We start from the raw sequence: 21,231 nt of genomic DNA, 5'->3' as shown, positions 1-21,231 counted from the left end.
ATGCTGGCGGCTGCCTTTCCAGGGCTCCTCGGCTTGCAGAGGGCAAAACCCCAGGGGAGATGGCTGGTGGAGAGGGGCAGGCTGCGGGAGCAGCGCTTGGGTCGCGCGGGCACGGTGCCGTGCCAAACCTCTGCTGAAATTGCAGCCCAGGAGGTAATAAAAGCATGCACGGCAGGGAAAAGCTGGGGTGTATTTGGACAGGTGGACACATTCAGAGTGAAATCAGGTGGCTGGAGAGGAGGACAAAGCCCCAAAATCTCTGGCTACGAGCACTGGGTGGTATCCGCTGAGAGACAGGATGGAGCAAACGCAGCAGGTACCTGCACGGACAGGGAGCAAGCGGGGCGCACGGAGAAGAATAAAAAAGCACCAAGCCCCTTAAAAACATCTTTAATAGTTCTCAAACTTTATTTCATGGTGATTGACGAAAGACACAAGTTAGTAATGGTTATATCATGCTGCTCCTCTACTGTGCATTGCCCTTCAGAATTCATACAGCAGTTCACAACGGTCATTAATTTACCCTATAAATGAAGCCACGTGGACATCGAAATAAAAAAAAAAAAAAAAAGGAAAAAAAACAAACTTCAATGTCTTTTTTTTTTTTTATGTACATACATGATATAAATGCTATTAAAAATAAAGCCCAAGTTAAGTGCATGGCCCCTAGGGAGCACTGCTGAATCTGACCTTGGTTCAAGATGCTCGACCACGAGGACGCGACGTCCTGTTTTAAGGCATTTCCAAGCCCCAGCAAAAGCAGACAGAGTTTGTGTTGGCTTTTTTTTTTTTTTTGATTTTCATTTCGATTTTTTTTTTTTTTTTGCAGTGACCCTGGCTTCATTTCAGTGGCATTGTGGAAAATCAGCAGCTTCCTCCGTGCGTGCTCCCCTCCCTCTGCGCCCCCAGCTCCAGCCGGCACGGTCGCATCTCCCAGCTCAAGCCCCGTGCTCCAAACACCACGCAAGGGTCTCACAAGTCCTCCCGCCCCATCCGACACCCCCGGTTAGCCCCTGGCTTTCTGTACATCCCGATCAAGATGTTCCCCCCCCCATCCTGGCCTGCCTATATACATCCCACGCTGTCTATATACAGCAGCCACTTAAAATGTGGGATTGCCACACACACACAGATACACACACAAATTCGGGTGCCCTCTTCTCACCAAGGGCACGATATCCCCTCTAACATATCCCCTTTCTAACATTTAATCACCATTTTAGAGGAATGACAATAGCTTAAAGCAGATTTCACCCAGGTTTCGCTGGGATGGGGGCAGGTGGTGCTATGGTTTGGTTTTCTTGGGCGGCAGGAAAATTTCAAGAGGAATTGATCGAGGAAAGTGAGGATTTTGATTGATAACTGAGGAGATAAAGGAAAAAAAATTGGGAAGAAGGAAGGAAGAGAAGAAACTCTGGCAAGGACCACCAGCAGCCCTGCCTCGCTAAGCATCATCCTGCCCCCTGGAAAGGGAACTGCAGAACAGGAATGGTTGAGGCACCGGGCACATCTTTTGCACATGTCCTGCAGGTGAATGGTTCTGACTTCTGAAAGGGAGCCCAGGCAGCCTTTAAATTAAAAAGAAAAAGCAGGCTGAGTGGTTCGCTGCCGTGCTGTTCCCCTTCATTACGTCCATGTTCAGAGCTCGCCCTGAGAAAAGCGATCTGACTTCTCACGGCTCGAAGGTCAGTGCTCGGAAACAACGCTTGGAGAGGGAAGGGAAACCAGAAGGTGAGCTGGGAATTTGTGGGAAAACGGCAAAACCATCACCCCCGGGGCACCCAGCGCCACGCGATCGCCGACAGGGTCCTAATCCTGTGCGCTCCACGAAGTAGGATGGGCACAAAGCAACGCCAGGGATGGGGACACCGTGGTGGCAAGGGGACACAGAGGCGAGGCAGCAGCAGGAACTTCTTCCCATGGAGAAGGAACCTGAGAGCAGGGGGGCCTTTCTTTCATATCCGCCACCCCTTTGCTTTCCTCCCACTCGGAGGACACCCGGTGTTTGCACTCACGTGTGTGCAGGCTCACAGGCACTCACAACATCCATCCACACACAAGCACACACGCTGGCTGTGCAGCTGGTATCGTGGCATCACTTTTAGGACTTTCATGGGGGAAGACGAGTTTAAAACCTCCCAAACTCTCCCGCCCAGCCGCTTGCCGTGCCCGTTTCCATCAGAGCTGCTGCTGCTGCTGCTGTTTGGTGGCATCCAGAGGGGCTTCAGTCGCGGCGCGGAAGCCCCCGCATAGCACTGGGTGTTGCAAAAGCTTCAGGTCAAGATGCAAAAAGGATGGGGGCCAGGGAAGGACAGGTCCAAGAAATTTTTTTTTAGTGGAAAGGGACCAGATCCCATCCCCTCGCAGCCCGTTTGTGATGCAGGGAGAGCGCTCCTGGCTCCTGGAGAGGTGCTGCAAGCGCTCAGCGGCACACGGGAGGGCAGCGTTGGGTACAGGGCAGCTCTGGGAAGAGCAGCCAGGGCAAGCAGGAGGTTAGGACGTGGCTGGATCAAGGCAAAGCGTGGAAGTGAGGTTTCACAGCTGCTTCTGCACGTGTCCAAGAGGAAGAGGAGGAGGAGGAGGAGAGCCAACAGAGAAACCCGAATTTCTCGCAGCCCCTTCTCAGTCCAGCACACAGTCATAAGACAACCAAAGAGCAATGCTTTCCTGCCTGCTCAGAGCAGACCTTGGTCTCTCTTCCAGTGCATGGCATCCCTGATTTGAACAGAGCATAAAGGAGAAAAGCACTTGAGATCCTTACACACATAAATTAGAGTGAGAGGAAGGGGGGAGGAGGGAGATGGGGCGAACACGGGGCCGGGAGAAGGCTCGCCAGAGCCAGACCCCGGAGCAGTGGGGCCATCCCCACCTGATGGCCGTGTCCCAGCTCAGCCAGCACACAAAAAGGGGCTTTGGGGCCAGGCCTGAGAAAGGCAAGTGGCCAAGCCACCAAGGGCTTGCCAGCACCAGCATCCTTTCCCCCCCCGCAGCGTGAACAACGACCCAAGAACGCAAGTAAGGAGGGGAAAAAAAAATAAAATAAAAAGAAGAAGCTTCAAGTATGGATGAGATTTACAATGCGGGTGCAATGGGGAAGTTCTTCTGTCACTTCTTGGAGACTTGGTTCAAGGTTTGTTCTTTGTTGCTGCTGCTTGCTTAGAGTCTGACCGACCTGGATAGACTGCAACCGAACAAATAACCCAAAAAAAAGGTGTTTCCTCCCCCCCCTTTTCCCCCCCTCCCCCCCAAAAATATAAAAAGCAATAAGTTTACAAAAATAGAAAATAATTACAGCAATAGGCAGGAGGGAGGGAAGGAGAAGGAAGGGTCCCTGGGGGTCTATTTGGCTGAGCAGTGTAATATCGTGGGGTTGTTTAAAGCGTCCTCCACCAGATGCAGTTCTTGGCGGTCGACAACCACGTCCCGTATACAGCCAACAAAGCCGGTGCTGTAAGCCTTGGGCAGCTTGTGGGCCACGCTGAGCTTCTCCATCCCCCCTGCAAGAGAGAGAAAGCAGAGCTGGGGGGTGCGAGGACAGCGGGCACGCCGCCGCGCCCCAGCACCCTGCCCAGCCAGCAGCACGCACCTGGGAACTGGCCTCAAAAAACTGGCCGGAATTATTATATTATATATTACTATCATCATCATCATCATCTTTATCATTATTATCGTTACTATTATTATTTTAATTGGGTAAATGCCAGTTCCACCCAATACATGCGGGTTTCCTAAAGACGCTTAAAATGGTAACGTGCGTTTTCAAATATCGGGTCAACCTAAAAGACTTCACGTCGAGGTTGACCAAACACCAAGCTTTCCGGTAGAGCCAGTGGGGAAGCCAAGCCAAAGCTTCTCATGGAAAAAAAAAAACGCTTTCCCCATGACTTCTAGGCTGGTTTCAGCACTAGGAATAGCATCTGGGATGCTGCCTACTCAGGGGCGAGGCTGCGTTTTTGGGTATGGACTCTCTGTAAGCCACGTTAGACCTGAAGCTCCAAATTTAGACTGGGAGAAGAGACGCTTCTGGAAGGTCAAACGTGGCAAAGCGACCCGGGGGGGGGGCAAGGATCCCGTCGGAACAAGCCGGGGAGCCTCAAATCCCAGCCAAAGGGGCTCCCCCTGCATGCCCGCCACGTACCCAGCCACAGGGCCCCGTCCGTGTCCAGCTGCGTGGCGCCGAGCGGAGAGGAGCCAGAGACGGGGGCTTCGTTGCCGACTTGCAGGGAACCTTCCCTCTGCACCCTGCTCCGGCGGGGAGGGAAGGAGAGACACAGATTAACCACCCCAGAGGAAAAAAATTACCCCTAGAAAATAAAATACCCGTGGGCTTTCTGCAAGATCTGCCACCACCCCGGAGCAAATCTCTGTGGGCTGCTGCACCCCAACAGGATGCTCCGGCGCACCCCGGCCACCCCACACACCCCCAAAATCCCCCCCAAATCCCCTCCCAAGAGGCAGAAATCCCGCCTGAGGGGCAGAAATCCACTCCCCAGGGGCAGAAATCCCCGGCACGCCAACCACGCCAGCCAGCCACCACTCCCCATGCCACCCGAGCGCGGGGCCGAGCAGCGTGCCGGATCCTCCGCCAACCCAAAGAGAAGGCACGAACCCTCCTCACCCCCCCGAGCCCGTCCCGTTGGCACTTCCCAGAATTTCGGGCAGGCGTGTCGCAGCACGCGCCCCATTGCCCACATGCCTCTCCTCTATTCTTATCCCAGGAGAGCAGTGACCCCCGGGGACCCCCGGGAGCGGGGCCAGAGCCGTGACTCAGGCTCTTGACCCTAAATCACCGCTGGCCCGTCCCGGAGCCACCCGTGGTGGCCCCGTCGCCCTTCCCACCTGGAGGCTTTGATGTGAACCCAGCGGTTGGTGTTGACGGGGACCGTGGAGCGTAGGACGACGGGCTTGGAGCCCAGGTCATAGGTCATCTGCACGTAGCCGTCGACGATGGCGAGGGCGATGTAGTCGGAGCGCTCCAGCCCCTTCCCGCTCCACAGGATCAGGCCCTGCGTGGCCTCCGTCTTGATGCTCAGCTCGAAGCGGTTGGACTGCAGGGCCTTCTCGCTGCGCCGGGAGGTGGGAGAACAGGGAGAAGGGTTAAAACACGGCTGCAAAAGCATGAGGCAGAGCACGAGCCTGTGGGGTCCAAGAAAGGGTCCCCTGGAGGTCCCCAACCCAGCTCCCAGCTCAAATTGGTGCCAGAGACAGGTGGGGGCACCTGGGCTCTGCCCTCCTGAGCCTGGAGGCACCAGGGATGCAGAGACCAGAGCAGGAGCTGCCCAGTTCCCTTGAGAGTTTTTTTTTTTCCCCAAAAAAAATCCAAATTGAACCCCCCAAGTCACAGCCTGGGGTTACTGCCCCCATTTTGCCCTCTGTGGAGGCACCGAGCCCTGAAGCTGCGGCACCCCAGGCTGGCTTGACCAAAACCCAATGGGAACCCAAGGGGATGGAGAGTGTCCAGAGGCAGCAAAGCCTTCCCCCCCTGGACAGAGCACCTTTTTCCAAGGGAGGAATGAAGGACAGGATTTTCCCCACGCTGGCCTCCCCGTCTTTGCTCAGTCCCTTCTGGAACCAGCCAAAAAAAGGCTTTTGGCCACTGGCCACGTGGCCATACGGAGTCACCATCTGCCCCTGGGGGCTGCTCCGCCACGCCGCCGACACGTGCACACGGACAGGACAACACAGGCAACACGGGTGGCTTTTTATTCCCAAGGGACACTTCTGGACAAGGGCACCACATGCCCCAGCCTCCCCCTCACCCATTTTTGCCTTCCTACATCCCCCCGTGAGCAAGGGGCAGAGCTGGAGCTGCTGCTCCTCTGCTGGAGCTCCCTCCGTGTTCGTATCGTATTCGGAGCCGGATCCCTTAGGGATAAAAAGCCCAGAGCAGGGACACACGGAGCACGCACAGACACACAGACACGCAGGGTGACAGCGGAGCACGGGGAACGAGCTGGAAGCCTGGCACGGACTCACCTGGGCTCGGCAGGGTAGTCCTCGTCGGGACTTAGATGCGGGAAGAAAGGGGAGCGTGCCATAAGCGCGGGGCGGCGCGGGGGAACCCTGCCCTCCCACCCAGCACCGACCAGCGGGGAGCCCGGACCCCCGCGGTCCTCGGGGCTGAGCTTTAAGCCAGCCGGGGGGGTTTGCAAGTCGCTGCTTTAGCTGGGGTGGGCGCTAGCATGTCACCATCATGTCACCAAGCAAACGCCCCCCCGGGTCGCCCAGCTCGCCCGCGCTGCGCCGCTGGGGTGCGCGGCCAGGGATGGGGCAGGGGACGGGAAGCGGTGCTGGGGAAGGGACCCCTGGGTCCTGAGCGACCACCACCCTAAAAGGGCAGCCCCCGGCTGGCTCTTCGGGACAGGAACGGTCACGTAAGGCTGCTCTGAGTCAGTGCGTGGAGAAGGGGAAACCCAGAGCCACAGCTGTCCTGCTGGCACTGCCCGCGGGCGTTTGGGGCTCCAGCGCCGCAGCCAGCTCCAGCCATCCGTGTGGATAAAAATGTGTGTTCGAGACAAAATGTACAGGCATGTCGCGGCCGGCAGCGCCCAGGGGAGCAACTGGAGCCTTAATCCTGCCCCGGGCACTCCCGCTGGCTGTCCCCGGGAAGAAGGGATAACTTTTTATGGGCAGCCCAAGAGGAGCCCTTCAGGGCCCCAGCTGCCAAAATCCCGGCTGCGGGACCCGGGGAGAAGCGCTGAGCTCCCTTTGCAGGACGGGGCATGCACGGCCGAAACGGGCACAGGCTGGCTCAGGTGGGGAGCGGCTGGGAAGGGCGACCTTCCCCATGGGGAGCAGGACGCAAAGGCAGTGGCTTTCTGCTGGGCTGCAGGCTCGTGGCTCCTCGGTGCTGCCCCTCTAACCCCCTGTCTGCCTGCCCGAGCCCTCCTGCTGCCCCCTGTGCTGTGCTGCACATCACGAGGGGTGGCACGGACCACGCGTCCAAGGACTCAGGAAGGTTTTCCCAGCACGGCCAGGCTCGATGCATCGATTTTATAATAATATATAACATCTATAATAATCAAAATTCATGCTGGGAAGCCAAGGCAGGACGAGCCCCGCTCATTTCCCTCTCCAGCGCTTTGCTGCTGATGGGAGAGGTTCACCCTGGGACCTTTCCTCCTCCGTGCTCACCCCTCTGAAGGCTGAATTGCAGCTGGGACAACATCTCCCCGCAGCAAAGGGGAATCGCACAGCTCCTGCAGCCCCTGCAGAGCCAGCAGAGCTGCGAGGTCCTTGCCCCGAAGCGGGGATCCCACCCACGGCAGCCCCCGGCGAGTGTCCCCACGCCTGCCCCATGGGTGGGCTGGGGTCAGGGTGCTGGCGGGGGGCCTGGGGGGGGCGCGGGCTGTACTTACGCGGGGATCTCATTGGTCAGGTGGCTTGGAAATGAAAGAGACAGGGACACTGAGAAGAGACAGACAGACAGACAGAGCGACAGACGGGACGCAGACGCTGCCCTCGGGCACGGCGCCGGAGCGGGGAGGGTCGCAGGGGGGCGAGGGAGGGAGTGCAGCCGCCCCCCGCTCAGCACCGTGGGGCTGGGCATCGGCCACGTCCAGCCTCATCCCACCCCAAACCAGAGCGTGCCCCCCAGAAGGAGGGAGAGCACCCAGACCTGACGTTGGCCAGGCGCTGCTCTGGCATCGGGGCAGCTTTTTACCGGCTGGAATTGGGGGGGGGGGGGGTTGGTCCCAGCCCCGGTTTGGCTCGCCCCGCTTTGGGCGCTGCTTTTGGGCATCCTTCAGCCCCGTTGTTGCTCCTGCCAAAACCCCGACTCCTCAGCCTGGCCGTGGCTCGGCTCAGCGTTACCTCTTGGTCACGGCGTTGTGGTACTCCATGTACGTCCTGCCGTCAAAAGCGATGGCCTCGGCGTCTCCAGCTGCCTTCTCGATGAGCACTGGAGGTGGGAAAAAGCGGAGCTGTCATGGAACAGAGCGTGGCCAGGCCAGGAAAACCCCCCTTTATCCAGGGCAGGCACAGACCTGCTGTCCCCAGGGACATGTGCCAGCACCGAGCCAGCCCCTGGAGAAGTTTTATAGGGCCTTTAGAGCCGGCGAGCTCGCAGCAGGTTCCTGTTTTTGCAGCCAACTGACCCGAAACCACAGCTTTGGTGGCTTCCTGGCTAAAATCGGGGAGGAACCTGGGGGCTTGGTGGTGGGCACGACTCGGGGAGGGAAGGGAAAAGGGACCCCTGTGGCCAGGAGCCATAACACAAATCTCTGAGCACGGAGCAGGAGCTGGGGTTAGCATCCTGCTGCCACCAGCACTCCCCAGGAGCACGCTGGAGCCTTGGGGTCGTGGGGGGGGGGGGGTCCCAGCCCCTCCGGCCTCACCTTTCTCGCAGTGAGCCCCGGAGAAGCCCCTCTGGCAGGCACACTCGTAGCTCTCCAGCCGGGGGCTGCAGGTGCCCCCGTTCTGGCAGGGGTTGGGCTTCTGGGTGCAGGGGTGGGCTCGGAAGGGGGAGATCTCGATGGCGCTGCGGATGTTGGGCTCCTTCAGCACGGGCACCCCCTTGACGGAGATCTGCCAAGGGGAAGCACAGGGTCAGCCCTCGCCCCCGCGTCCCCACGTCCCGTCCCTGCCTCTCCTCCTGCCGTTCCCAGTCCGGTGTGCTCGCTGGGACCCGCAAATCCCCCGCGTGGACGGCACCCCCGGCACCCAGACACCCGCACCAAGCTGCCCGGCAGGGCCCTACCCTCTGCACGGCTCCGCTGAAGCCCGAGGAGATGGCAGCCGCTCGAGCCAGCTTGCTGAAATCGGGGGCTCCCCCCACGTAGAACGGCTCCTTCAGGTTCAGGAAGGTGTGGGGCACCTGGCGAGGAGACACGGCGAGATGGGAGGAGATGCGAGACCGGGGGGACGGCCTCGCTACGGCCTCCACCCTCCAGGGTGCATCCCCGGGCACATCTGGCCAGAGCACCGCAGCCACCTCCAAGCCCCTGGGCTCTCAGGTGCAGCCCCTGCCCCGTCCCAGCTGGCCACCAGTAGCCGTGGGCCACCTAAGGGCCACCACAGACCATGGGGAGCGGGCAAGCGCCGCACATCTGGCACCAGGGGAGGCTGCCAAGGGGCTGAGGAGCTCCAAAAAACCTCCAGCTGCGAGGTCTCGCCTGGCAGCAAGAGAGCCAGGGAAAGATTTTCCTGCGAATTTAATTCGGGGAGGTGATGCTCGAATGCTCTCGGGCGTGGAGGTCTCGGGATTTGTGTGACAGGTGAAGAAATATTGCTCCTGTCTCACCGGGGCTGCTGCTTGGACCCAAACTCGGACCAAAGGGATCCAGCTTGGATTGACCCGCGTGCCACAGGTCCCCTGCGGTGAACAGCTGGGATCTGGGGACAGAGACCCCCCTGGATTTGGGGACAGAGACCCCCCCTGGATTTGGGGACAGAGACCCTGCAGCCCCACAGAAGGAGCCGCATCCCCTCCTGTGCCCCCCGGAGGGGTCCGGGGATGCGGTTATGTGAGTCGCTAGCTAATGCTTCGTGGAGTTAACGCGAGGAACATGACCGGATTAATTGAAATGCTTCCGAAATAACAACAACGAAATGCAACGACTGGCTGGAAATGGATGAAGGGAGAGGGAACGGGTGTCTCTAAGCTACGGGGGGTCCTAAAGATGCTCGGTCCGAGGGGAAGGGAGCAGGGGTACGGGTCTGGATGGAAAACAGAAAGAGAGCGACGTGCCGATGGCAGATGGGATGGAGGTGGCGGGTGATACTTATCTGTACCTTACGGGATTTCTGGGATCCAGACAGCAGGGGAGGGAAAAATACAAATCAGAGGGAGAGAGAGAAAGAGAGAGAAACGGGAGGTCAGTGGGTAACGTCGTAACATGCAGGGCTGCCGCCGGCGGGGGGCAGGGGGCTGCGGGGGGCAGCGGGTGGCCGGGGCCGGCATCCCCAGAGGATTGGGAGCACGGACAGGAGCACGGAGGGGACAGGGCATGGTGAGAGGTCGGAGGCAAGCTGCTGGTTTGGGAACAGAGCAGGGAAGGAGGGATTCGGCAGCAGGAGAGTGGTCGGGTTTTCGCTGCTCGGTGACTTCTTCCTGCGTGCACGCAAAGGGGCTCCGAGAGCGGTGCAAAGGGGCTCCAAGGGTCATGAAATGAAAAGGGGCTCTGAGAGTCATTAAAAAGGGCTCAAAGAGTCGTAAAAACGGGCTCTGAGAGCCGTGGCAGCCGTGTCCCCTGCAAAGCTCTGCGTGGAGGCGGGACAAGGAGGGACGAGGCTCTGGAAAGGCGCACGGCTGCTGTCCCACAGCACCCTTCTCTCCCAGGTCCCCAATTCCCCCTCCACAAACTCCTCCTCCGCCCTTCTCACGCCTCCGGGGATAAAAGCCCACGGCTCTGAGAACTTCCCAGCTCGTTTCACGCGGGTGCAGAGCTGGGTTAGAAGCCCGGAGAGCTCCGACCGTCTCCCCCTGCCCCGTGGACGTACCGGTGACTCTCCCATCACCCTCTCGCCGTTGTTGATCCTCATCACCCCCTTGCGCCCGTTCCTCTCCAACAAAACGCTTATCCAGGTGTTGAGGGGAACTGGCTCCTTGCTCCTGGTGGGGAGAAGGGAGGAAACGACATGGGTGAGAGCTCTGCCGTGAGCCAACACCGGATCGCATCCACGCAGGGATGGGCTCAGCCCTCGGGGCCAGTGCTGGCCACGGGAAGCCCCCACTGGCCCTTCTCCTGCCTGCTGCCCCCAGCCCCCCCTTACCTGAGCACGGCCGCCCCTTTGCCCAGGTCGTATCTGTACTCCAGGTAGCCGTCGTGTAAGGCCAGGGACACAAAGTCCCCCTTGCCGTCGGTCTTCTGCCCGTTGTAGAAGATCATGCCGCTGGGGCTCTTGGCCAGGAACACCACTTCCATGGACATTTTGTCCCTGGGGGCAGGAGGATGACGGATACCCTCCGAACCAGCCACCCACGCGCTCCCTTCCTCCACCCCAAAGGCGTCTGCCACCCGTCCGAGCCCGCGGGAGGATCTGCCGCGCAGGAGGTGCCTCTGCCACCTTCAGGATGGCAGCCAGCAGTGCTGGCTCCTCCAGCCCGCCACACCTCGGCACAGCAATTCTGGCAATGTGGGGGTCCTGCGGACAAAACCCCGATGGTTTCATCACCGTCGGCACGCGGCTGAGCACTTACTGCAGGTCGGGAACGAAGGTCTGCAGCCCGCTCAGCTCCAGGTAGGAGAAGCCGTTGAACTCCGGGAGGAAGGGCATGGTGAGGTCCTGCTCCGTCACTGGGCACAAGCGAGGGGATGGTGAGGAAGAGGAGGCAGAGCAGCCTCAGCCAGCGAGCAAAGGCTCCCGGCTTGGGAAAAATCAGAGCCCCAGCCCCGCCGGCCCCGGCCCACCTCGCTCGCAGAAGTCCCCTTCGCGCCCCATGGGACAGGCGCACATGGATCCCCCCTCCGGCAGCACCAGGCAGGTGGCGGAGACGTGGCACGGCGAAGGCTCGCACGGGTTCCGCTCGTCGGCACACGTTGGACCTGCGGCATAAGGGCTCACGTCGGCACCCCGAACGGCCGGCGGGCACGATATGGCCAGATTCTGGGCCCTAATTCTGGGGCGGGCACACGATGGGAGGTCTCCTGGCGGCCCTGCCAAACTTTTTGTCCCATCCCAGGTTGGGTTCACACAGCCCAAGAAGCCCCCCGCAGATGACCCCGCAAAAGGGGAGGTGTATGGCCCATGCCACAGTGCACTGCACTGCCTTAAAATACCAGGGGAATTTTGGGGGACAGATCCTGACCCTTGCCTCCTCCACATCTGGATAGCTCTATGCCCAAAAATGATTCCATCTCCGTTGGACATGACTTTATCCTACACTTTTGGGAATCACTGCCAAGACTTCGCCACATCCTCCTCCTCCCCCTGCTGCTCCCCGTGACCCCAAAACCTCTGGGACCCCTCAGGACCACCCAGCAGCACCAGGACCCCCCGGCAACCCCCCTTCCTGTACCGGTGTAGGTGTGCAGACACTCGCAGTGGAACATCTCGGCCTCCTTGACGTGGCAGACGCCGCCGTGGTGGCAGGGGTTGGGGTGGCAGGGGTCGTTGCCGCACTCGCCCACCCCGCTGCCGTAGAGCACGTCGCTGCCTTTCTCCCGCAGGTCGTACAGCTGGTTGTTCACGTCCAGGAGGCGGATGCAGCCCTTCAGGCCGCTCGTAGCCGCCGTGCGCTCCGCCACCCTGAGGGGGACAGAGCGCACGGTGGGCTGGGGCTTGGGGGGGAAATATGGGGGGGACCCCGCATGCACTTGGGTGATGCTTCCAGGGGAATAAGCGGAGAAACCCCTCTTGGAGGACACTGTACCCCACTAGGGATGCTGCACCCTACTAGTGATGCTGTACCCCACACCATGGATACTGCACCCCACTATGGATGCTTCACACCACCATGGATGCTCCCCCGGGACGCCCCCCACCCCGCAGCGGTCCCCCTGCTCACGCGGCCATTTGGTCCTCGGGCGCTCCCCCGACGAAGAGGTCGGTGTCGAGGTTGAGGCCGTCGGTGCCCGGCGGGCTCTCCCCGCTGACGTGGGGCTCGCCGTCCACGGCCAGCACGCCGCTGCGCCGGTTGCGGTTCACCACCAGCTGGTGCCACTTGCCGGGCTCCACGCGGACCTTGCTGGTCACCACGCCGGTGCCGGAGCCGGTGTTAAACCTGGAGGGGAGGACGGGGAGGCTCGTGGCCGCAGCCCGGAGGTGCTGGGAGCACGCAGCCTCCTCCCCAGAAATCTGCCAAAATCCTGTCTGGATTTTGGGGTCTCCGGAGCTCTTCCCTCCACCTCACCTCGCCTCAAATCCGTGCCTTTTGGGAACTGGAAATGTAAATTCAGCTCGGATTCCTGGGGCTTTTCTCCCCCCCCACCTTTTTTTTTTCCCTGAATTTCTTCTCCCGGTGCCAGAAGGGTGCCAAAAAAGAGCTCTCGCTTGCCCAGAAACCACCCTCCCACGCCTTTCAGCTTTTCAAAATTCAAACCGAAACAAGCAAATTAATTCTCTTGAAAAGCGCCAGAAGGCGATGAATCCCCTTAAATATTCCTAATACGCTGGGAAAAAAAAAGAAAACGTTCATCCTCCTGACCATTTAATGCTACCCTCCCTTAACCTGGCAGCCTGTGCCACCGGGACGGGGGGACAAGGACACGCACCGGAGCTCCACGAAGCCACCGACCAGCGCCAGGGAGATGAAGTCCTTGCCGCGGCTCTGCCCGTTGTAGAGCAGCAGCCCGCTGAGCTCCACGGTCCTGAACTCGACGGCGATGCGCACGGTGTGGTACGCCTTCATCGTCTTGAAGGCCAGGTAGGACTTGCCGCCGAAGCTGGGGATGAAGTACCGGATCGCTGCCGGGGGGCGGGGGGGGAAGGAAAAGGGGGAAGAAGCAGAGGATGAAAATGAGGATGGAGAGAGGATAAAGCCTCCCAGACACTGGGACTGGTGGTCCCCAACACCTCTTGTGATGGCAAATCCCCAAAAAGATCACCCCCAGGCTTCATGGGACTGCCTCCCCCATATTTCAGCGGTGTCCCCCCGCCAGCTCCAAGCGCCCGGCGTCCTGCTGGACATCCCCGTGCTCCACACCGCTGCTCCTTGCGGCTCCCCTTCCCTGCTCCCCAACCACTTCTCTCTGCCCGCCCAGGACCCCACGTGGCAGGTTTATGCTCAGTGCCCTGGGATTTTGTTTATTGCAGCTGAGATTTTCAAAGGGATCTGGAAGGACGAGCCCTGTTAAAATTAACAGGACCGGCACGGAGCTCACCATCCCCGTGCTCAGGGCACTGCGTTGGCACAGCCAGAGAGAAATTGCTCCTGGCACCTTCTCCCCTTAAAACCTTGCCTCTTACAGCTCGCACAGCCTGCTTTGGGTAGGGGTAAAGCTGGTTTAAGCACCAGCACTCATTACGGGCTGGGTTTGATGATGCCCCAGGTCTCTCCATGCCCAAGCAGCCAGCGCAGGCTGGAGCAGCATCCCTGCACCAGCCCCAAAATGCTTGGGGGGAGCGTGCCAGGAAACAGGCAACCATACAGCTGCACTTTCCCAGCTGTATCCTCTCTGCATCCTTGGAGCCCAAATTCTGGAACAAAAAGCCCTAAGAGAAGCCCTCCCCTGCTTTTTTAAGGGGGGGGACTTTGCTGTCCCCACTTCGGTCCCTCACCATCCCACGGCCACGCGCCCGCTGCTGACGCCCCGAAGGCTGCTCTGCCAGAAAAAAAAAAAAAAAAAAAAGATGCTGTTGCCCGTTTCTCCTACTTTTCACCTACTTTTCTCGCAGACGGCCCCCCCTTTGCCCGCCGGGCAGCTGCAGGTGAAGTCCTGCCCGTCGTCCTCGCAGGTGCCCCCGTGCAGGCAGGGGTGGGAGTCGCAGGGGCGCGGCGGCTTCTTGGTGCCGGGGGGCTTGCGGCGGGGGGCGGCGGGCAGCGTGGAGCTGGGTCTCCTGGTGCTCAGGGGGCCGGGCAGCTTGGTGCTGGCTCGAGCCGCGGCGTCCTGGCGCAAGCCGTGGGCCGTGGTGGCCGCGGAGGCCGTGGTGTACCTGCGGGTGGTGGCCGGGGCCATGGTGGTGGCCGTGGTGGTGGTGACGGTGGTGGTGAAGAGCCTGGGGATCCAGTCTGGAAGGCAGCAAAGAGCAAGGAAGGGGTTGGGGCTTTGCAAGATGCTCCGGAGGGGGGAAAGGAGGGCGGGTTTGGGGTGCAGGAGGCAGAGGGGAGGCTGGCTGGAGGCTCTGCCGGCCGCGGTGTGCACCAAAGGAGGGGAGCCCCCGGCCTCTGCCCTCCAGACCCCGCAGCGAGGCTGGGCTCTGCCCTGGGAGGGGGGGTCCCCACTGTGCCCGACCTGAGGGCTGGGGGCTCACCGAAATCCATGAATTTGATGTGCTCCTGCTGGGGCCTCTTCACCAGGATGGTTTTCTTCTTGGAAGCTCGGATCTGCTTCAGCAGGGCCGCCTGGACATCCGCTGCCGTGTAGGAAGTGGCTGCTCACAGCCAGGAGGAGAAAAGAGGAGGACAAGCGTGAGGATGCGAGCCCACCCAGAGCATCTTTCCCTTCCTGACCTCCCCGTGATGTGCCTGAACCGTTCCTTGCCCTAAAAAAAATGCTTCCAGCCTTCCAGGCACCCGCTTGGGGTGCATCTCCTCCCAGCATCTCTTCATTTTCTGGACAAAAGGCACACCCCCGGCTAATTTTTATGGGGCTTTTTGGTGCTCAGGTTGGTTTCTGGCACTGGGAGTGACACCCCGTCCCCAGGCTGACGGGGAATCATTGCCAGGAAGGGTCCTACCTGGGTCAAAGTGGGACTCCACAATGACACGGACAGCGCTGCTCTGCCCCAGGTCCCGCACACGGATGCTCTTGAAATCCTTCTTGATGTCGGAGCTGCGGAACAGCTCATCCAGCTGACGGAGGCGAGGGGAGGGAGGAGAGACAGACTGATCAACGGGGAGACCCAGGGCATGGGCTTAGGCTCCTCCAGCAAAAGATTTGGGGTCTCAGCAAGTCCTCTTGGCCTCAGCCCAGCTGGGGTCGCATTAAAACCGTTGCAAGAGGGATTTGGGATGGTCTCCGTTCATTATGGCCCGGAGTCAAAGGGTTAGCACAGGACCAGGACACGGCACGGGGAAAGCGAGCTGCACCCCACAGGGGAGGTGGGAGCAGAGACACCTCGCAGTTCGTGCAGGGATTTTCTGTTGCGTGGCATCTGAGCCTTCCCGAGCTCTCCCAAAGCCGGGTAAACCTGCTTAGACGCTTTGGAAAATCCCGCCGGGCGCCCTGCTGCATCTTTAAGCACCCGCCTGCTAAAAGGCTCCGCTCTCAGAGGCTGCGGGGTTTGTCCGACGGCACACGGTGACAGCGACAGCAGGTCACAGCACCCAGCAGGTCAGGGCTCCAGCACCCCTGGGGCAATCCTGCCAGCCCTGCGCGACACCGGCACCCGTCGCAGCAGGAGGCCACCCCTGCCTTCCCCTGGCCTCGGAGGGGAAAGGGGATGAACCGGGGAACGAAGCCTTTTGTGAGCAGGTTTGGGTCCTCGGATAAAAGGCGCCGTTGTGTTGGGCAATGCTGATTTTGTGACAGAGAACTGAACGAACCATATGGTCCGTACGCCAGGCGCACATCTGCCTACATGGCTGTGCTGGGGGCTTGCCAGCTTCCAGTGCAGCACGGAAGCAGCTCCAAAAATGTAAATCTCCTCGCAGAGATGCTTATTGTTTACTGAACCACACTGCAAGCTACACTGTGATGTTGTTACCCCAGCCAGGGCTTCCTCGGCGTGCCCAGAGACACACAGAGCTCCGAGCCCCCTGCTCCAGGAGCTGGAGACGCGGGGGGCTGCTCTATAAAGGTGGGAGACTGGATTTTTTTTTTTTTTTATCCCAAGCTGCGTAGCTGAACCAGAAGGGCAAAGGGACGGGGGACGTGTTTTCGTCTACAGGCTTTTCGTGGAGTTACAGAAGCTTTGGAAAATCCAGGGTGTTAGGCAGAACCTCTTTTTTTTTGGACAGCCCCCCCACCGAGATCAAGTTGAAAAAGGAGCAGTTCGGACCCAGCACGTGATGAAGGATGCAAGCCCCCAACACGGCACGTGGTAGAGCCTATAATACACGTAGGCTGATAATAAAATTCCCCGAGGGTACCTGCTGGGCACAACCGGGCTGTGTACCAGCTCCTTACACTCTTACGTGCCCACCCCACGAAAGCGCACACCCTGGAGAGGAGCCGTGCTCGCCCCCAGCCTCTGCAGGCTAAATTCATCTAAAAAAAAAAATAAAAATAAAAGCACATGGGGTGGTGCTCCTCCAAGGAGCCTTCTGCAAACAGGTTTCTGTGCTCTCGTGTGACGGAGAACAACGAAGAAGTCACTGAGCACAGAAAGGAGAAGCTGGGGAGCAGTTTTTGCGCTCGGGGCAGCAGGGCGTGATGCTGGCGCACCCAGGGCGCAGTGCCTGGCCCCTGCCTTCGTGGGGTGGCTGCCCCGAATTGCGGGGCCCTCTTTTCTCTTGCCAAGCCCGGAAAGGCCCTCGGCAGCCTTCTGACCCCACGCCGAGGACTCACCGCGCTCTCGATGCTCCTGGCCGTCTCCCCGAAGAGCTCTGACTTGGGGTCAGCCATCTCAGGGGTGTAGAAGAGCTCCTGGCCTTCCACCTCCTCCAAGATGAGCACTCCTTGGAAGACTTTGGTAGCTAAGGGGAGGGAGGGCAGACAAGACAAAGCCCTTTAGCCGGCTCGCGGGGAGGGGGCAGGCGTGGGGCTGAGAGCCGCGAGGAGCGTTTCGAGTCCCTGGGGGCGGGGGGGGGCACAGGGGATGGCAGTGTGCGGGTAGTGCCAGTGTCGGGGTTAGTCTGGATGGGTCTGGGAGAGCGCCATGGAGGATTAGTATCAGAGGGTGCTGGAGCGGATGGCAAAGACCAGGCTGGAGATGGCAGCTTTTACCATACGGTTTCCTCTGAGCTCCGGCCCGGAGAGAGCAGCAGCCCCCCTGCACCGGCTGAGTAACAAGAGAAAGACGTTAGCCAGAGCAGCACACAGGTCAACGCGGCGGGATCGGACGCGCGCATGCAACGCGGGGCGAAACGCGGGCTCTGGGCCGGGAGAGGCGCGGGGAGACCCTGCCAGCAGGCTGTGGCCAGCCTGGAGAAACCTCAAAAGCTCCCCGAGGTGCGGGCGCCTTCCTGGGAAGCTGGCGGAGCTGCCTCAAGGAGATCCCTGCCCGGGGGGGGGGGAAGTGGATAAAGAGTTTCAGAGCTCCTTCTGCGGGGTCCAGAGGAAAAGGGGATGATGCCCAAGGGTATAGGGCCGGTTAGGAGGACCTCAGAGAGGAGACGCCTGGGAAATTGCCCCAATGCAGCATTTTTAGGGCAAATGTATGAACATGGGGGCCAATACTCCATAGGAGCACAGGTGTCTCTGTGTCTCCTTGCCATGGACACCGTGGAGCAGCAGCGCACACCCCTGGGGAGCCCAGCACCAGTCACCAGCACCCCAGCGGCTCTCCCTCCTGGCCTGGCGCTGGGCTGGTCCTGCTAAGCCCAGTTCCCTCTGCAGCCCTCACACCAGCTAAAACGGGAATCCAACCAATTCCCTCATCCCCCTGCGCGCCAGGAATGCGCAGAAGCCTGGGCTAGAAAAAAAAAAACTGGTGAAAGTTTAAAGGCTGTGATATTCGAGGGAAAAAGAGTTCATGTAAATGAAGAAAACCACCGAGCGCACACGTGGCTGGCCGCTGGGGACCGTGGCAGGGCACACAACGCCTGCTGGCCACCACGGCTCCAGCACATCCACGTGGACAACCCCGCCGGCACCAGCTCGGGACCTGGAAGAGCTCAGCCTGACTCAAAGCCCCACAAAGGGCGCCCAGCCCCGAGGACCGACTCACCCGGACAGTTGCTCCCCTCTGCGTCGGCGGCGGCCGTCTTGCCGTCGGAGCAGCACCCGAGCGGGGTGTTGTAGCACGTTGCCCTCTCAATGGCCGGCGTGGGGGTTACCTGGCTTTCTTCCACCTCCTCTTCCCCTGCAGGGCATGAAGGAGAACCTTAAGGACCTCAAATCTGTTAAACCACGGGGACGCTGAGCTCCCGAGCCCCGAAGCGCCCACTCACCAGCGGAGCCGGCCCCGCTGGCCTCCTGGTCTCCGCTGGTGCCCATCTCTTGGTCCCCGCTGCCCTCGGCGCTGCCCGATTCCACGTAGGCAGGCTGGGTGGTGGCCAGGACCACCGGAGAAGTGGCCAGAGGGCGGACGGTGGTCTTCGCCGCCCCGTGGGTCATCCAGGGCGTGGTGGCCGGCCTGGCCGTGGTGATGCGCCTCGTCGTAGGGTGAGCTCTTGGGGTGGGCTTGGCTTCTTCCGTCAGCGGGGGGCTGCTGGCCAGCTCGGTGGGCTCTGGAGCCCGGGTGCTCAGCTGCAGCGGCGGAGGAAGGATGAGTTTGTCCAAGGGCACGGTGGGCAGCGGCGTGGGAGGCGCCGAGTGGCTCGTGTGGGTGATGGACTCTGCGAGGAGCAGCGAGAGAACGAGGTGAGGAAGGGCAGGTTTGGGAAATGCTGTCCGTGACGCTGGGATGCACGGTGCAAAGCAGGGGCAGCGCAGGAGGAGGCAGCCCCGGGGCTGGGAGCAGCCTCAGGGCACAGAGGTGGCCCTGTCCCGGCGCTGGGGACAGCAGGCACTCACCGTGGCACTGCCCCGCGTGCTTCACCGTGATGAGCTGCCCCTGCCGGCACGCGATAGTCTGCAGCTGGCACTGGTCCCCGTAGGTGACACCATCAGAGCCACACACCTAGCAGGGCAACGGAGCGAGGCGTGAGCTGCGTCTGTTCTCTGCTAAACCCTGGGCAAAATAAACCCGTCCCCGAATTCCCTGGAGCAGAGCAGCTCAGGGGTGCTACCGACGCCCGGTGCTGGGGACGCCCACGACCGGCACGTCCCCAAACCACGCGGCGAGGACGGTGCCCGCTCCTGGTGGGCAGGGGGAGACCTCGAAGTCCCGAGCCTGGCGCCACCAACCCAGCCACGCGTCCCTGCGCCCACAGCCCAGCTGAGCCCCTCGGCGATGCCCCCAACCTTGGTCATGTTGGCCTCGGAGCAGAGCGGGGACGGGCACTCGCAGTGCGCAAAGCCGTTCACCTCCACGCAGGAGGCGCCGAACTCGCAGCTCATTTCCTCGCAGGATGTGGGGGCCGATGGGTCTGGGGTAGGGAGAGAAGGAGGAAAGGACGATAAAAAGTGTGTGCCCATCTTAAAACAAGCCAATAATCAAAGCCAAGAGGCTATGCTGGATCCAACCCCCCCTCTCCTCCCAGGGACTCGCCAGAGCAGCGCTTCTGTCCCCACGTGTCCCTCTGGCCCGTGGCTCCCGCACCTTTCTCGCAGCCGGTCATGCCCAGCTTGCTGCCGTTGGGGCACTGGTTGCACTTCATGCCGGTGATTCCCGTCCTGCAGGAGCACAGCCCCGTCATCTGCTCGCAGTCATCGCGCACCGAGCCCACCGGGTCGCAGTTACAGGCTGGGCGGGGAGGGGAAAAAGAAAAGGTTGTTCTGGTGGGGCTGGGGGGCTGGCAGCAGTCAGTCCTCCAAAAAATGAGAAGGATGCGGGGACGACCACGACGCCGGCTGCTACCCTGTGCTCACTGACCCAAAGGCTTGGATATAAAGGCTCCAGGTAAGAGCGAACGAGGTACGCGCTCGGGGAGCCGCTTCAGCAGTGCAGGTACAAAGCAGCCTGCTTGTTTCTAGCTTTAGCTTTCTGGCATCGATCACCTACTGAATCCTGGCGCGCCGGTGCTCCTGGGGCTGGGGAGGAAGCCAGGAGCTTGCCTGGAGCCCTGAGCATCCTCCCTACCCTACAGCGGCACCGTGTCCATCACCCAGCTCCCCGCGATTTCAGCAAGAAATGGGCAAAACCACGGTCCCTGCGGAGAGTTTCTTTGCAGAAACAGCCGGCTCCACAGCACCAGCGTTAGGGTTCCCAGTTTTAAATGGCGCAACGACCCCACAGTGCCCAGAGCCTTGCCAAGAGCAGGAGACCCAGGGCAAGGTGTGCCGGCACTCACGCGTGCAGCCGCTCTTGCTGTCGGTGACGATGCCGCGGAAATTCCAGAAGCCGGGCTCGCAGCGGTCGCACTTGAGGCCCCCCACGCCCGGCTTGCAGGAGCACTGCCCCGTGGCGGGGTCGCAGGCCCCCCCGTAGGAGCCGTAGGGGTTGCACTGGCAGGTGCCTGCGAGCAAAAGAGAGGGCGTGAGGATAAATCCCGGCCAAGGAGGGGAGCCACCGCGGGGAGCACGGAGCCACCCGCGCTGCTGAAAGCCTCCTCCTGCTCCAGCTGCGAGGGGCAGGACCTCCAGGGAGGGACCCGCTTGCTTTGCTCTCATCTACGGCTCCTCTCGCTTCGACATCAAAGGGAGAGGAAGCTCTTAGGGGTTTATTATTAATTCATTAATTGGGAACTCGGTGGAGGGAAGCGATCCGAAGATGGACGGAGAGGCGCCCCCTTAATCCCCAGGGAGAGGTGGAAAGGGGGCACGGGACAGAGCTGGAGAGCAACACAGGTGGGGCAGAAACCAGTGGGATCCCGTATGGGTGGAAAGGGAGGTGGGAAGCCGTCCCCATGGGTGGAAGGGCAGGGGACAGGACGTCCAGGGACGCACAGGAGCATCACTATGAGCCACCAGGGCGATGCCGAAGGCGAGACGCTCCGTCTCCTTCCCGACCTGCTCCCGCTGTCTGGGCTGGCCCCAGGAAGAG

The 21,231-nt window shown here is 60.8% G+C and overlaps 1 protein-coding gene across 6 annotated transcripts in view; it reads right to left on the bottom strand.

The window, feature by feature from the left end:
* Positions 1 to 389: 389 nt before the first annotated feature.
* Positions 390 to 21,231, bottom strand: part of AGRN (agrin) — an 81,271-nt gene continuing 60,429 nt past the window's right edge. For 4 of the 6 annotated variants that reach the window (XM_066982315.1, XM_066982317.1, XM_066982318.1 and 1 more), the window contains 24 exons: positions 20,540 to 20,704; positions 19,849 to 19,992; positions 19,551 to 19,675; positions 19,161 to 19,266; positions 18,596 to 18,982; positions 18,373 to 18,507; positions 17,052 to 17,179; positions 15,280 to 15,394; positions 14,854 to 14,973; positions 14,267 to 14,611; positions 13,155 to 13,347; positions 12,449 to 12,664; positions 11,960 to 12,189; positions 11,352 to 11,486; positions 11,141 to 11,237; positions 10,714 to 10,878; positions 10,441 to 10,552; positions 9,733 to 9,744; positions 8,699 to 8,815; positions 8,337 to 8,526; positions 7,813 to 7,900; positions 4,840 to 5,064; positions 4,139 to 4,242; positions 390 to 3,497 (listed from right to left, as the gene is read on the bottom strand). In XM_066982315.1, the coding sequence (XP_066838416.1) occupies positions 3,340 to 3,497; positions 4,139 to 4,242; positions 4,840 to 5,064; positions 7,813 to 7,900; positions 8,337 to 8,526; positions 8,699 to 8,815; positions 9,733 to 9,744; positions 10,441 to 10,552; positions 10,714 to 10,878; positions 11,141 to 11,237; positions 11,352 to 11,486; positions 11,960 to 12,189; positions 12,449 to 12,664; positions 13,155 to 13,347; positions 14,267 to 14,611; positions 14,854 to 14,973; positions 15,280 to 15,394; positions 17,052 to 17,179; positions 18,373 to 18,507; positions 18,596 to 18,982; positions 19,161 to 19,266; positions 19,551 to 19,675; positions 19,849 to 19,992; positions 20,540 to 20,704 (3,812 nt within the window). In that variant the 3' untranslated portion in view covers positions 390 to 3,339. The remainder of the gene's footprint in view (positions 3,498 to 4,138; positions 4,243 to 4,839; positions 5,065 to 7,812; positions 7,901 to 8,336; positions 8,527 to 8,698; positions 8,816 to 9,732; positions 9,745 to 10,440; positions 10,553 to 10,713; positions 10,879 to 11,140; positions 11,238 to 11,351; positions 11,487 to 11,959; positions 12,190 to 12,448; positions 12,665 to 13,154; positions 13,348 to 14,266; positions 14,612 to 14,853; positions 14,974 to 15,279; positions 15,395 to 17,051; positions 17,180 to 18,372; positions 18,508 to 18,595; positions 18,983 to 19,160; positions 19,267 to 19,550; positions 19,676 to 19,848; positions 19,993 to 20,539; positions 20,705 to 21,231) is intronic. The other 2 variants (XM_066982316.1, XM_066982320.1) reach the window with 1 other exon arrangement.

Source organism: Anser cygnoides, chromosome 23, assembly GCF_040182565.1.
Source record: "Anser cygnoides isolate HZ-2024a breed goose chromosome 23, Taihu_goose_T2T_genome, whole genome shotgun sequence".
Lineage (NCBI taxonomy): Eukaryota > Metazoa > Chordata > Aves > Anseriformes > Anatidae > Anser > Anser cygnoides.
Note: the sequence above shows the minus strand (reverse complement) of the source record. Positions and strands in the feature narration are given on the sequence as shown.